At 54.5% G+C, this 15,302-nt stretch overlaps 2 protein-coding genes across 2 annotated transcripts; one reads left to right on the top strand and one right to left on the bottom strand.

Moving 5' to 3' along the window:
* Positions 1-8,218: 8,218 nt before the first annotated feature.
* On the bottom strand, positions 8,219-9,850 carry LY79DRAFT_594656 (XRCC4-like factor-domain-containing protein; the record flags this gene model as incomplete). Its single annotated transcript, XM_060561708.1, has 1 exon — positions 8,219-9,850. One exon carries the CDS (start codon positions 9,848-9,850, stop codon positions 8,219-8,221), a length of 1,632 nt encoding a protein of 543 aa, XP_060408043.1.
* Positions 9,851-12,497: 2,647 nt separating this feature from the next.
* Positions 12,498-14,123, top strand: LY79DRAFT_674394 (FAD binding domain-containing protein; the record flags this gene model as incomplete). Its single annotated transcript, XM_060564293.1, has 3 exons — positions 12,498-12,748; positions 12,823-13,030; positions 13,104-14,123. The coding sequence occupies 3 exons, from the start codon at positions 12,498-12,500 to the stop codon at positions 14,121-14,123; spliced, it is 1,479 nt and encodes a 492-aa protein (XP_060408042.1).
* Positions 14,124-15,302: the final 1,179 nt, after the last annotated feature.

The raw sequence follows: 15,302 nt of genomic DNA, 5'->3' as shown, positions 1-15,302 counted from the left end.
TGATGAGCTCAGTGGATCCGCAGAGCCGAGGGGGGAGGTACGGTACAGCCAAGAGCATCACAAAACAGCCTGCGAGATCACAACGCAACACGTCCTTGGTTCGTTCTTTTTTTTTTTTTTTCTTCTTATTCTCGCAAAGCTCTCCGCTTTGAGAGGAACAGTTGGATCTATTCCAACTGCGTTCGTCTTGCCAGGGGGGGTTCATGAATCCCATTTGACTAGGGGGGGGGGGGGGGATATGGCTTCGTCTTGCCTGCCGGGTTATACGTAGTTAGTAGTATGTAAGGAAATGCATCTTTAGCCCTGGTTAGTCTCCCCGCCAAGATCGATTGGTTTCTTATACGCCCACGCCCCGCCCAATCCCTCCCACGCCTCTCCTCACATCCTCTTCTTGTCTCGACCATTGAGAGCTATTCTAGTCTGGCGGAGCAGGGGCTCCGGCGTCAGTTTTCTTTGACACCTGCAAGGGTTCGAGGGAGCATAGGGAAGGGAGGGGGGAAGGGTGTGTGTTAGGGGGGGGGGGTCGGAGATCGACTATTCTCCCCTTTCCCTTTTCCCATTTCCCGTCCCGTCGAGTCCGAGAAAGCGAACAAGGTCGGGCGGGGGTGCGGTAAAGCGATTCTCTCTCTCTGTACTCTCTCCCAACTGTCTACTTTCCCCCTTCTCGTTCTCCAAGTCTCCCCTTTTCCCTTTTCCCTTTTGTCTCTTTTTTTTTCTATTTTTTCTTCATCATTTTCCTGTGCCTCTTTTTCGTCGACGAACACGATAAGAAAAAAAAAAAGAAAAAAAAAGAAAGCGAGAGAGAGGGAAATGGCACGCCTACAACCAGCCTGCGGCACGGGAATATTTGGTACAGTGCTGACGGTATACAGATACAGAATAATATAAACGTGGGGGCATAAGCAGCAGCAGCAGCAGCCACAGAATTTGCTTATTATTATTTTTTCTGGGGGTGACGATTTGGGTAGTTAGCCTGCCTCTCTGCGAAATGGAGGGGGGTGTCCCGTTTGACCCTCCCAACCTCACGACACCGGATCGCTGTCTTTGTGCCTTTTTCTTCCATTTGATTTTATTTGGTTTATTTTTCACCCCTTCGTGTGGGGATCCCTATTCAGCTACAATGGTAGTTATTCATTCACCTGCCCATTTCCGTCTTTCCCCCTTTTGTATTTCTTTTTCCTTTTTTTCGTTCCTCATTTGGGGAGAAGAGGTTTTTCTTTTCCAATTCTTCTTTTCTTCTCTCACTATTCTGCAACATAATGCAGGCACGTCAACGTGGGAGAGAGCGTTTCCTGACGGGTAGACCCGCCCGCCCGAGCGCGCGCGTGTGTAGAAGAAAAACGAGAGAGCATGGGAACGTAGTTACGCCGTTCGAATCTGCGCCGCAAAGGCGTAAAGAAGCGGTTGTACGAGTCAATGAGTGTACAAGTCGATGAATATGCGAGTTGGTGAGTGTGTAAGTGCCGTCCAGCCTCCGCCAATGGAAAAAAAAAAAAAAAAAAAAAAAAAAAACCCCGGGGGCCAGCCCTCAGCGAAACCAACCGTTGGTATGCATGCGCCCAACTTTTCCTTGTTGCTGCATTTCCCAATCCCCTTCTCTTGCTGTGGGCTGCATCATGTTCATATCACGGGAGACGGAGCGAGAGCGAGGCCCCGTCCAAACGGCACACACGTACCACTTACCACGCCGCCTCTTTCGCCAGACAGAGCAAGGATGCCTGGGTTCATATTATCTCATTGTGGACCTGTAATTTACCAGCACGCCGGGAGAGCAAAGAAGGGGGGGGGAAGGGCCTCTCGATAGGCATATCTCATTGACACCTCGCCGCAGTGGCCGCACGTCACCTCTCGTCTTTTCGTCGCCTTGCCTCTGTGAGTGGGGGTGGGCAGAAAAGCCGCACCTAGGTATTTGGAAATGGATGGATGGACATGGGAGAGGAGACGTCAAAGGCACGGGTGGGGTGGTGAAACTTGGGGGGATCAGGACGATCGATCAACCCAGCCCCTGCTCCTTGGGCAGAGCACGGACGGGGAGTGACAGGTAGCAGAGAGAGGGGGAGAGGGATGGGAACCAGGGTGTGTGTTGTGTGTGTGTATGTGTGTGTGTATGTGTGTGTGTACGTGCATGGTGGGTTGGAGTCGAGTTGGAGACGACAATTGGGGATCCGACTTGTTGATGACGACGGGGACGCTGGAGAAAGAACAAAGAGACGGTGGCCCTCGGGTTCGTCAAGAGTCTACGGACGGACGGGAGCGTGTCATCTCCCGGCCCTGTGAGTGGACGTCGAGGAAGCACTCAGGGGTAAGTAGGTACGGCACCCAGGGACACACTCGATGTGTGGCCTGGGCCAGTGAGACAATAGAAATGCCGACGAATGGCATCATCAGCCCACGGCTTGCGACCTTGGCCACGCCCATGTTGGAACGATTGGCAGTAGTACATGAGGCACAGCGGAATAGCTGATTAGTAACCCCAGTAGTCTTACAAACAAGGCTAATATCGGCCAAGGCATCTGGGCCGCATACCGGTGTTTCTTCAGGAACAAGGAACTGTCCAAAGAGACGGACAGTATCCGTAGATGACCACATGCTGCGGGCGTAGCAAGAATTGGCCATTCAAAGATTGAAAGAAATTGGCTACAGACGGAAAAGCCCCATGTCCTCACGGGCCGCCTTCATCTTCTTTCGACGACGGACTGCACCTCCGATACCCACCCGTGGATGGGCGTTCCTTGAGACGTCAAGGCCAGGCGAGCAGATTCGCGCGGTGGAGGAACAAGTTCGCGGGGACAGGGGGCAGTGGTGGGTCATTGGAATTTGGAAAAGCAGCACCAATATGTTGACCGTGGCGGGAAGAGACGTAGAACAGGGGGGGGTCCGATCATAGAGAGATACCCGTAGACGCCACGGCTGCCCGGGCAGGAACCGGCCGTGACCGCGTTCCAATCATGATGGCCGCATATCGTTGCCTCCCTTGTCACCAAGGAAACGGTGGACCCGTCGCAGGGTAAGCGCGAGACTCTCATAGGTGGCGTAGACGACGGGCGACAATGGGCTGGCTGTGTTGACATGGACATGCAGGACCTGTACATACAAGCTTGACTCGACCACCACGGCGGCGGCGGCGGCGGCAGATGCTACGGCTGAGCGGTGCATGTCGAGACGACATGTTGAGGCCCAAGAAAAAACACTTGAAGCGGCGCAGCCTCTTTCACTCATGGGTTGCATCAAGACGATGAATAGACAATTGTCCTCTGCCGGGCCGCAATACACCGCGCTTGACGTGGCACTCACTCTCGGCTGCAGAACGGCGCGTTAGACGCATGAATACAACGGCGGTCTACCCTAGGGGTTGGATTCGATTCGACGCCTGCCAGACGGCGTATCACCTTGCCGGGGATTTTTGTTATGCAGCCACTACGACGGCGATTGCTGGCGACCCGTGGCCTGGCGAACGATATCCTTGTCCATCACGCCCGCCACTAACGTAGATAAAAGTGGGCCTGGACATCACTACTCCGTCGTCTCCCATTGGGTACCGATTGCCTGGTTCTGGCTAGCCAGCAGGATCTGAGCCCTAGTAGATGCCCAGATTTGTACGCATGCTAGTGGCATCAGGTTGGTGTGAACGTGCAAGGCGAAATCAGGCCAAGAGGATGGGATGAATAGGGCTTAGCCACAAACCCGTAAGGGGGAGAGGGGGGGTGCGCCGTGTCGAAGGTCTCCCACAAGTTGCCGCTACCCGGTCCGCGCACCTCCCTAAGCGGCTAGGTAAATGGAGTAGAGAGTTCTTGGCGTCAAAGTCAGGTTCGTGCCCATGGCGTCAAGCCCAAGGATGGGCCCGCAGCACCACCGTGGAAGAAACCACCATGGTCGGGTGGTCCCGGCGTGTTTCTGTGAGCAAGCTTTCTTCGTCCAGGGCCAAATGGGTATTGCGCCGGGTTTGGAACGGGATTTGCGATGGCTGCCGTAGATATGCAGGGCGATTGAGAAGGAAAAAAAAAAAAAAAAAAAAAAAAAGGAAGAAGAAGACAAAAGCCAACAGCGGGACACTCACTCCACTGCGAAGAACCGGGGGGATGGATCCCTTGGGGCCGGTGTCCAGCCTATGCATGGTCTTTTTTTTCTCTTTCTCAACAAAGTCCATCTTTACTTGACTGGTCCGAGTGGTAGGAGCGCGCCATTACGCAGTAGGATGACTCCAGCCCGTTGGACGGCTCCCCCGACTGGGAGTAAGACTCTGTGACTGTCCTCTGCGAGACTAGAGGGAGGGCGTTGATCTAGGTCGACAAAGAACAACCAACAGTAGTCGCATGGTCAAATGGCCGCAGGGCAGATAGGTAGGTATCTGGGTTGTCATGGACTCTCGTCCGGCGTCACTATTGGCTGCCGAGCCGTGATACGAGGTGCTGATCATCGTTAGCCGACATGATGCTGTATGAAGCGCAAGGCCAAGAATGGGCTGGCCAGCCTCAAAGGGCGAGGGGTGGTGGACGAGGGGCGAGGGAGCCTCGGGTTGGTCGCGTCAATCCAATTCTGACATAGACCGACTTTTGGGGTAAGCATCTTGTGCGACGCTACATGCCGATGGAAATGATGAATGGTGGCTAAGCAGTGTTGACCGCTGCTATGCGTGGCGGTGGCCCTATGCTATGCATCGTGGGGGGGGAGGGGCATTGAACGTTGGTGATTGTTGTTGGTGTTGTGGCAGAGTTATCGGAGAGAAAAGTTGGCGATGATTAGTAGTACACCACCGGGCAGGATGGGCAGGCACAGCACGTCGTTAAAACAGACATTAACGATCGCACCTGCCTTCCCCTCTCTTGACCTTACCTAAACTGGATACGAGTACGTACCTAATGCCGAAGTGAATCATATCTCCCATCCTTTCCTTTTTCAGTAAGTAGATACGTACCCTCGAACCAGTAATGTACGCTGCAAGAAAGTGGGTCAAGTATTGGCTTGACTAATGATATTACTCGGAGGTAAGCAGGGGGTCTCCGGGCCTACTTCTCCAATCAGAAGTCGTCCTCCCTCCGACCAGCTGAGATAAGGAAGACTCTTTGCGGTAATCAGCTCGCAACCTTTTTCACCCCATCCTCGTTCATCTCGTTCAGTTCAAAACGGCCCGGGGTTTTCTTTTCGTCAATCGCCATTCGGTCCGGTGCACACTGCTTTGGTCATAGGGCGGCTAAGGGAGACAACTAGGTAACCTAGTGTACCTATCTACGGTAGCGCTCCTGGGCGAGGCAACTGCAGCCGGCGCTACAGACCAAGAGAGCAAGCAACCCCGTCCCAGGTACACGTACACGGTACCTCCCATCGTGGAGGGTCCGACGGCTCCACGAGAGCACACCTCCCCCATTCCACGAATCGCTAGAGGCTAGAGGCGGAGATTCGGCCGCTGCGGTTGCGATTTGCTGCTGGTGCTGGCGCCGATCTTTCCACCCTGAGACAAGAGACGCAGCTCCTGCTTCCAGTCACATTCGACTGTCGTTATGCCGGCCGAGCGACCCTATGACTGACCGTCTTGGTTGCCCTACGCTATCCATCTCACCTATGCCGGCCGAGCCAGCACTCCCTCTCTAACTTTGTCCTCCTGTTCACACTCGTGCCACATAGACCTGACCCCTATACGCACGTAAGACAGTGGGAGCTCGCATCCGTAGGCTACATCACTTATGAGGAAGGGGCGAGTGTATTAAAAAAAAAAAGAGTCTTTCCAATCTCTTCCACCGCTCTTCCACCCTCCATCATCCATCTGCCCGTGCTCCTGATCATTTCTGCTATGCATTGCTCATTTCATCCTTCCTACGCACCTCTCGATGCGTCTCCATGCGGCGTTCGTTACTCATCTCTGCGCCGTCAGTCTGAGGCCGTATCCCGCCAGTCTTGACACGCCGCATCGCAGCCGTTTCCTGTTTGCTGCCCTTCATCATCCCCGCCACTCCTCCAGAGCAAACTTGGTGGACCAGGTGTAACCCCCTGTCATGCTTTGTTGCGTGCATGAAAAGCAGAACCCATGCTCTCGCAAGCAAGCTGCAGTCTAACCGGTCCATGACCATAGGCTTGGTGGCATCTGAAGTCTATGTAAGGCTTCCAACCTATTTCCTTTTTCCCCCTTCCTTTTGTATGATTTCTCCATCTAACCGTATGCGCCGCCTCGCCGATGGCCATCGAAGACCAGCATCACAGCTTACACCTCCTCCTATCGCAGGCCCCATCGCCTGCATAGCCATGGGTGACGCGCAGTCGAAAAGTGATAGATAACCTTTCGTGGTCTTGAACACTTGCGGTGTTTCCCTAGGCGACCCATGGGACGTGTCTTTTCGGCGATCGGTTCGTCATCCTGATTCCTGGTCTTGGCAACGGCCGAAAAGCACTTTCAACTTTCTAGTCTGATATCCACGTAGTGGTCCATGTTCTGTACGTGCCGTGCGATTGAGGCTTGCTTTTCTCGGACTGATACATGCTCCCTGATGTCAAAGGACATGTTAAAAGTGGAGGCACCCCCATTTGTTCATGTCTTTGATGACTGCTATATAGCTTGGCACTTCAACGCCTGATCTGTCCCATTCTATGCGATGAAGAAAGCCGGTGAGGCCGACTCTAGATCGGGGGTGGGAGCTGTACCCCAGCCTTCTCTGTGTATGTAGTTTCTCTTTGCTGATACTCCGCACCCCGAGGCAGGCTGCTCAATGAAGATGGCACTGGCCAATGGCCAACAGCAGTTCATTGGCCCCAAAGAAAAATATCCCTCCCTTTTCCGTCAAGCGATATGCGGGCTTCTATGCCGTGGTTGATTCTGGTTGGCGGGGTGGGTGGGTGGCCTCTTGTGTCCTTCACACATACGCCGCCGCGTAACGTCTTCGCCGAGACATCAGGGTTGTTTTGATGCCAGTGTATGGTTTTCTTGCGCTCTGAGCCTCAGCGCCGAAGATGAAGCACCGTACGGCCGTTGACACAGATACGGTGATATGCCCCGAAGTTAGTTTCCTCCTGGTGCAACGTGAGCTGCCGCTCATGCTCGGGAAAGCAGCTGCCCATCATTCGCGATAATCTTCTGTCGCCTTACGTGCGAAAGGCACAACTTGTCATGTCTTCGCTTATCGAACGGGACAAGCCTCCGGGTTCACATCCGGTGCGCAGCATCAGGAAGAACTAACGCCTCGCTTGGTATCTCTCGAGTCAGCCGGGAAACGGTTGATCCAAGAGAGCGTCCGGTTCCATCTGTGCATATCCCTTCCACGCATACGCGAAGTTGCGTGACCCCATCTCGTTGCAGCAACGTCTAAGCCGACCCCTTGGCCGTCTCATCGAGAGAGCATGTCGGGTGGAAACATTACATATCAAGCTGCAAGGCCGCGTATTGCGGGCTACGGCTGCGGACAGATGTCGGGGGGTAGATCGTGGTAAATTCCTCCACTCGGTCTCGAACCCGAGTCATGCATGGAAACCAAACTCTGTCGAACGAGTGGTGGAAAGAGCTTTGGTAGGTCAAAGATGGCAAGTCGCGACGTAGCATATCCAGCAAAGTTCGGACGTGATGAAGCATTAAACGAGTTCGCCAGTCGCTAGCCTTTCCAAGAAGAAGAACCTACGCAGTACTGCAACGTGCTCCATCCTTGCCAAGATGAAAGCTGTTGCTCGCCGACGGGTTGTGACTCATGAGGCATGGGTTATCCTCGGTAACTCAACTTGGTCTGTACTCTTTTGACGGCTCTAGCCCCCCCCCCCCCCCCCTCCCCGAGCATGTTCCATTCAGCTACTCAATATCAAGAAGGCGGGAACAAGCATCTGATGTCAGACAAGGAGAATAGCGAACATCGTTTCGGGCCGTTCAGATAAACCCCTGCATAGAGCATTCTGCGCGGTTGGCATCAAGACTCCTACTATAAGATGGTCGGCACCGAGCTCACTCGGAACTTCGGGTGTGTCCCGCACGGGTTTATTTCGGCTTTTGACGGATCGCGCGGGCACATCCCGAGAACACAAGCCTGCGAACATCGGTTGCGTCGCGATGGCGACGTCCTAGCGTGACACCAGTAAGCTGGAGTGCTACAGCCATGAATGAGGCATATCAAGTCCATTGAAATATACTGTTTTTCGTCACTGTCATGTGTTGTAGGTAAGGGGTATCGCAATACGTCTGGCTGGGTTCTATTATTGGAGCTCCAAAGCGGCAATGGGAGGTGCAAGATCGGGGACTAGGGTCGACTTAGAACTTTCGCTTTTTGCGCGCCGGTCCTGCCGCGGCCTTTCTTTGCAAATCTTTCTGCAGCTCATCTCGTTTCCTATCCGCTCGATCCCGTGAGGTTTCTCTAGGCTGTTTGTGGAGCGTTGTGTTTACTCGGGATCGACCTCGCTCCTGCGCAGCTATAGCTGTTGGCTCGGGCGTCTTGACGGGACGAGCACCTCCGCCGATGCGACCAAGTCCGGTTCTTTTTGGCGGCTCGGGTGATTTGGAACGTGCCGACTCTCCCCCAATGCGGCCCAGAGCCCCTTTCCGTGGGGAATTTGGAGCCTTGGACGCGCCAGCTTTGTCTCTAATGAAATCTAGACCTCCCTTTGGATCCTTCGTATCAGACATCGATCCGGCGCGCTGTGGCGGCGATGATGCCTCAGCTAGAGAGGCGGCAGCGTCCTCTTCAGACTCTGTCTCAGTTTCCGAGCCCTCCAGCTCCAGAGCTTGAGGGGGGGATGATGTACGGGTCGGCATAGGTTGATGCCTCTTTCCTATTGTCCCCAGGCGTGAACATCGGACGTTGTTCTCTAGTGGAAGTACCGGTACGCTATCAGGTATCGGAGGAGTATCCCTATCCTTGGTGGTACCGTCACCATCCTCCGCGGGCGGGGGGTTGACGAAACGTTTGCGAGTGGACATGAGATGCGGTGGCGTTGATTGTACCTGGAAGTCGTCGTCATCATCTTCGGCCGGGACCTCGGCATCCTTGGCTTCACTACCGTTGGATTCCAGCTGCCCGGGGCTGGTCAAGGACATGCCCGACTGATTTAAGCGAGAGCTTGACGTTATACCCACGATTGGGATAGACGGCGATTGTAGTTTGATCCACCAGTCGTCCAGAGAAGCGGTGTTGTGTGCATCTGGATTTCGGCGGTACTCGAGACCGTCGGCGCCAAAGGCATACTGGAAGAGACTCGACATGTCCTCTTGGTGTTCGTCCAGCTGAGACGTCCAGTCTTCAGACCGGAAGGGAGCCAGTCCTTTGACCTTATCCTCAGCCATCTTTCTTGTAGGCTTTTGTTTCGCGGATAAGACCGTAAAGATATTTTCCAAGCGAGTTCCAGTGGCCTCAAGTTTGTCGAGGAGCTTTGTGATGATGGCATCTTTCTGCCTGATGATGTCCTTGAGGGAATCAATCTGCCTTCGCCCGGTCGTGTGTGCTTGTGCAAGTGGGATAACAAGTTCGTATGCAAGTTGAGATTGGGGGCATCTTTGCAGATACATCGGCCATTCCAGAGGCTTAGTGTTTTCCAGGTTGCAAACGATGCTCAGAGTCAGCCCCCCCGCTCCGGCCTCCTTGCTGGGGATCGTCGACACTGACAGGGATGCTTCAGCATGATCTTGGTGAGAAGGTTCAAAGACGGATCTGATTTTGGACAGGAAAGCACGCATGTTGCTGTCGCTATCCGTAGGGTCTATGCTGGTGGACTCATTGAGGCTCCGCTTGTAAATGGCCTTTCGGTCTAAAGACTCAACCCATATGTTTGCCAGATCTGTGAGGTGTATCGTGTATGACGTTGTCGAGAAGGACGTTGATACCAAAAGATTAGGTAAGCCCGTCGACGACGACACGGGTAGCTGTCGCCATACTGGTGGGGTCGTCATCTTTGCTGCTCTAAGCAATGACCAGAGGGGTGATTTCCGTGAGATGCCAACGGGGAAGCTGGCGCAAGGAGGTGCACGGAACTATGAAGAGACGTCTTCTCGAAGCAGGTAATGAATGAGTGGGGGGGTGTTGCGGGGGAAAAAATTGATTTGTTGCAACCGAAGCTTTTGCAGCAATATGATGGGAGCTTGAGCGATGCGGCAGTGCGACTCCGCGGAAGGGTGCGAGGGTGTTCCTATTTCCGGATCGTTGGCGGGGAACCGCTGGAAGAGTATGTCTCTGGCGTCCTGCAGCATCTACCAGTAGCTGGCAGGTCGAAGGAACAGACAGACACGGAGACAGGCTAGGGAATGATGAAGCCAAAGGTCGCATGTGGGATTTCCTGCGCCGGGACTGCAACGTGGTCAAGGTTGCTTCGGTGTTTTCGCACGCGAAGAGCAAAAGTGCCGTGGCCTACCATCCAGTGGGACGTGATACGGCGGAAACGCGGCGGGTTCTGCGTGAGTGGGACGCGGGAGTTGTGACTGTATTGATGGACGGACGGACTGAGTGAGAGGCAGATAGGTAGATGGAGGTGGAAAGTATCACGACGCACCAACTCGGCGTATTGTTGTGCGTCAGTCGACGTCTGTCTGCATCAGGCAGCCGCGTACAGTAAGAACTCGAATGGGAAGGAAGACTGTGTCAATGCTGCGGGCAGGCGTGCTGCGCTGTTCTGTTGAGGAAGGAGAGGAGAGACGGGAATATGCGGGGCCCGCGTTGTGATAAACACTGTTCTGTGCACTGTACGTGTCTCAAAAGCGCCTGAGACATTTTGGGGTAAGGTCTTAGGTAGGTAGTGAGTGGGTGGATGAGTGAGTACTGCTCGACGTATGACCAAACGGTTGGCAGCACCAATCCGTCTCGCCTATTCTGTCAAGATGAGGCTGTCAAGGACGCCGTGTTACAGAAAGAATATCCGATTTGTCTATGGCGGAAGGAAGCCGCTGGACGTCTTGTGCTGTGTGCTCACGAGCCGATGCATCCACGTCCTGACAGGAGAATATGGAGAATAACCAGCCATCTGAACATGCGACGTTCCTGGCGAGTTCATGTTCCTTCCCAGTCCAAAAAAGCTCTAAACACTCGACATGGTCGGTCGCCCCCATGTCCTTACTGGCTGCAAAGACAGATAAGGTTCGGGTGTCTTCTGTGTCGAAAACCGGGGGATCCTAACTGGCAATCTTGACAGACATCTCTCCCTTAGTGATGGCTCAACATTTGTGCTTGCAAGCATATTTCTCCCTACATTATATTACATTCGCTTGACTCGGGGCAGCCATGTAGTGAGTTTTGTGGTTGTTTGAGGTGTATCCCAAGATGGCCCATGTTTTTGACCACTCGATCATCTTGAACCGCTGCTAAGTGCAATGAGATGTGGTGTGGTGGTAGGTGAGCGGACCGTGCACATCAGACCTGGCTGGACCTGTGCTTCGTTATGTAAGCCATTGATGGCGGTCGGATGTCCTGGTGCGGGTGTGCGGTTGGCTCCTTTCTCCTACAAAGTGTCCTGGCATATTTCGATTAATAATGCCTTCCTCCCTACCTAGGTTTTCAGTACTCTTCACAAGTCGAAGCCGGCGCTATTGGCAACACTCTAAATGTTCCCACATGGTCGCTGATTAACCATTTGAGACCCCAAGATCGACTGTCAAGGTCGAAATCTGAGACAAGCCGTTAGACGGCTACCACCCTCCTCTCCCGATTCCCGAGAGTACGCCCACACAACAGCCATGGCTTTGGCTCATCTGTCTCCTGTCATAGGCTGGCGCTGTTGCCTGTTGCACAGCCATAGCCTAGCGCCCCAGCGTTTCTTGGACCACGTACGCCAACGGTCATCGAATGCGCCACCGTTTCTCCTCCACTTCGACCGCATTGCATGAGGTCCTTCGGACGCCAAGATCCCACGCGAACCTATTGACTCCGTCCAGTCGCTCTCGATGCTACCCCACCTCCGCCAAACAAGCTTGGTTTGTACGTATTACACCAGGTATTTATTGCACATCACCATCATCACGCTGACTGCCCCGGCATGGGATATCCTCAGCGCCATGCTTGCCAGGCACAAGAAGCAAGGGCAGGGCACATGGCGGATGACGTGCCAAATCAAGGGGGCTTTGCTTGCTCTTCTTGCCCCGCCACACGAAACCGACGGTGGCAATCTTCCATGCTGCTGCTACTCTGGAACGACCTTCCGTGGTCTAGCCCGCCACGCATCAGCCACCTCTTAACCGGTTCCTTGTGTATCGATGGTGATGCGATAGGCGGGATTGATAGCAGCCGCCCACACACGAGGGGATGACTGGGCAGGAACGACACCTCTATGGCCGGTCCATCGCTAACCTGGTCCGAGATCAGCCGCTTAGGTTGAAGGGAGCATCTGGGCCTGGCCCTCCATAATCCATCCCTGGGATGTTTATGTATCCAACCCGGAAGGACCAGGACACCCATAGATTGCCAGAGGCGGTTGGCATTGAGCATTCACGTATAAACACGGACCCTCCGCAACTCTCTTCCACATCTGAGCTGCTGGTAGACCCTTTGCCGCCCATTACATGTTGGCGCTTGTCCCTCTGCTATCCCAAAGTTTCATACGCGGCAACGGATATGGGACAGAAGCCCAGCAGCCCGCTGGCGACCTGCCTCGATAACGTCTGCGATGGCCGTTCCTCCTGCGTCGGCTATTCGAACGACCCCCTCTATCAAATCAACTGGGTGAAGCCGTATAACCTGGACCTGGCCGTCGTGCCGATCGCCGTCACCCGTCCTGAAACCAAGGAAGACGTCGCCGGCTTCGTCAAATGCGCTGCAGACAACAGCGTCAAGGTGCAGGCAAAGTCAGGAGGACACTCTTACGCGTACGTCGTCATGCCATGGCCGTGACGGTCGAGCTTGGCCTTAACCTGCTCCGCAGCTAACCTGGCCTGCGTAGTAACTTTGGCCTCGGTGGCACCAATGGTGCCCTAGTCATCGACCTTGGCAATTTCCAACACTTCTCAATGGACACAAACACTTGGCAGGCAACCATCGGCGGAGGCCACAGGCTGCACGACGTTACCGAGAAGCTGCACGACAACGGGAAACGTGCCATGGCGCACGGCACATGTCCCGGCGTGGGTATCGGCGGTCATGCCACCATTGTAAGTCTCCGCGTCCGGCGACGATGCCTTCTACCTTGATCTCGCCATGCTGACGCAACACCAAACAAAATAGGGTGGTCTTGGGCCCAGCTCACGCATGTGGGGAAGTTGCCTCGACCACGTCGTCGAGGTCGAAGTTGTCACGGCCGATGGCAAGATCCAGCGCGCCAGTGACACGCAGAATTCGGACCTATTCTTCGCTCTCAAGGGGGCTGGCGCCGGCTTCGGCGTCATCACCGAGTTCGTCATGCGGACCCACCCGGAACCCGGCGATGTCGTGCAGTACTCGTACTCCATCACCTTCGCCAAGCACCGCGACCTCGCTCCCGTCTTCAAGCAGTGGCAGGATCTCATCTCCGACCCGGATCTCGACCGCCGCTTTAGCAGCGAGTTCGTCATGCAGGAGCTCGGCGTCGCCATCACAGCTACTTTTTACGGCACCGAAGCCGAGTTTCTGGCGACGGGCATACCGGACAAGATCCCTACGGGGAAGGTCTCCGTCGTCGTCAACGACTGGCTCGGGGACGTCGCGCAAAAGGCACAGGACGCGGCTCTCTGGCTGAGCGATATCCGGTCCCCCTTCACCGCCAAGAGCCTCGCCTTCACCCGCGACCAACTCTTGTCCGACGACGCTATCGAGAACCTGATGGATTACATCGACGAGGTAGAACGCGGCACTCTGATCTGGTTTCTGATCTTCGACGTGACGGGAGGCGCCATCAACGACGTGCCCATGAACGCCACAGCCTACCGCCATCGCGACAAGATCATGTTCTGCCAGGGCTATGGCATCGGCCTTCCGACGCTGAACAGCAAGACCAAGGAGTTTATCGCCGGCATCACCGGAACCATTCGCAAGGCCAGCCCGAGTGAACTCAGCACGTACGCGGGATACGTCGACCCGACGCTCGAGAACGCGCAGGAGAGTTACTGGGGCACCAACCTGCCGACGCTGCAGCGTGTCAAGGCAGCGTGGGATCCCAAAGACCTCTTCTCTAACCCGCAGAGCGTGCGGCCCGACGCGGACGCGAAGGATGCCGAACCCAAGTCGAGCGGCCCCAGCAGTGGCGACGGAGGGGGCGGTGACAGCTAGGAAAGTTCGGGGGGCTCACAACATTTGAGCTCCCCCGCTGGGCTTGCATTTAGCACGGCTTTGATTTCGGCCTTTTCGCTCTTGTTATTCTTCTCGTGATCTCGGTCACACTGCCTCGGTAGGTCATGAGGCAGACAGCTTCACTTCTTTTCAAGATACCCCCCGTATCCCATTACAGACGTAATCGTTTTGATTTGCACTATTATTGCTCCGATGATTGCGTGCACCGTTGTGATGCCAGTCAAGAGCCTGTCAGGCAATCACCCCCAGCGCTTCGTAGTCTGATGCCTCTCCAACCGACACGTCTGAAAGGAAGCGGCAGGCCAGCAAGAACCCCATTGTGTGATCTTAGTTTCAACGAGTTCGGGAATTCGTAATCTTGGGTCCCTGCGAAGTGAAAATTCTTGACACTTTGTAACACTCACCACTAATCGGCTCGTAATGTCTCATCGCCGCATAGAGTCTTTGCTCCGTTAATCACCATCGCCTTGCTTGTTCCTCGGGCTCCAGCTCACTTGGCGAGTCTGCTTCAGGCATCACCAAGCGTCTCTAGATCGGACTCGCTGCTCCCAGACCCCTAGAGTCACGTCGTGCCTCATAATCGTTCACTCGCGGTCGTGGCCTTGGCCATCGACAGCCGCATCTCCCATCACATTTGAACCTGCTTCAACACAATAACATGCATCCTCTATCCACTACTTCTCCAGAACCCCAGCTCCCTCCCCGTGTGAAACCATCAGCGGTATCTAGCCTATCCTCCACTTTGAGCACAACCGCCGCGAAGTGTGGTGCCCTGCTGTATCGCTCGGGTGTTGCGGTAGATCGGGCTCCCGAGTGTGTGAGTGTTAGCGTGTAAGCTTTTTACATGGAAGTTTATGGGGGGTATCGGGGCCTTCTCCAAATGGCGGTGTTGTTTGGAAGATGAAAGATAGGGAGGTAGAAACTGTATATGAGTTGTGTCTGGTTGTGGGCGTTTATGTGGCAAGTCGTAAGGCTACAGAGAGGGCTTTGATATTGACATGGCGGAGTTGCTTGGGCAGCTCAGCCACGCTTAAGTTTCAACCCGACGACTTTATAGTGATTTGACCCGAACAGATCGTTATATAATTACTCTTCTTCTTCAAGAAAAATCAAATGTTTGGAACTTCTATTCGAGATGCATAACATGTCAGTAGCATA

The sequence above is a fragment of the Colletotrichum navitas genome (assembly GCF_030913465.1).
Source record: "Colletotrichum navitas strain CBS 125086 chromosome Unknown LY79scaffold_121, whole genome shotgun sequence".
Lineage (NCBI taxonomy): Eukaryota > Fungi > Ascomycota > Sordariomycetes > Glomerellales > Glomerellaceae > Colletotrichum > Colletotrichum navitas.
The sequence above is the reverse complement of the archived record's forward strand: the minus strand, read 5'-3'. Positions and strand labels throughout refer to the sequence as shown.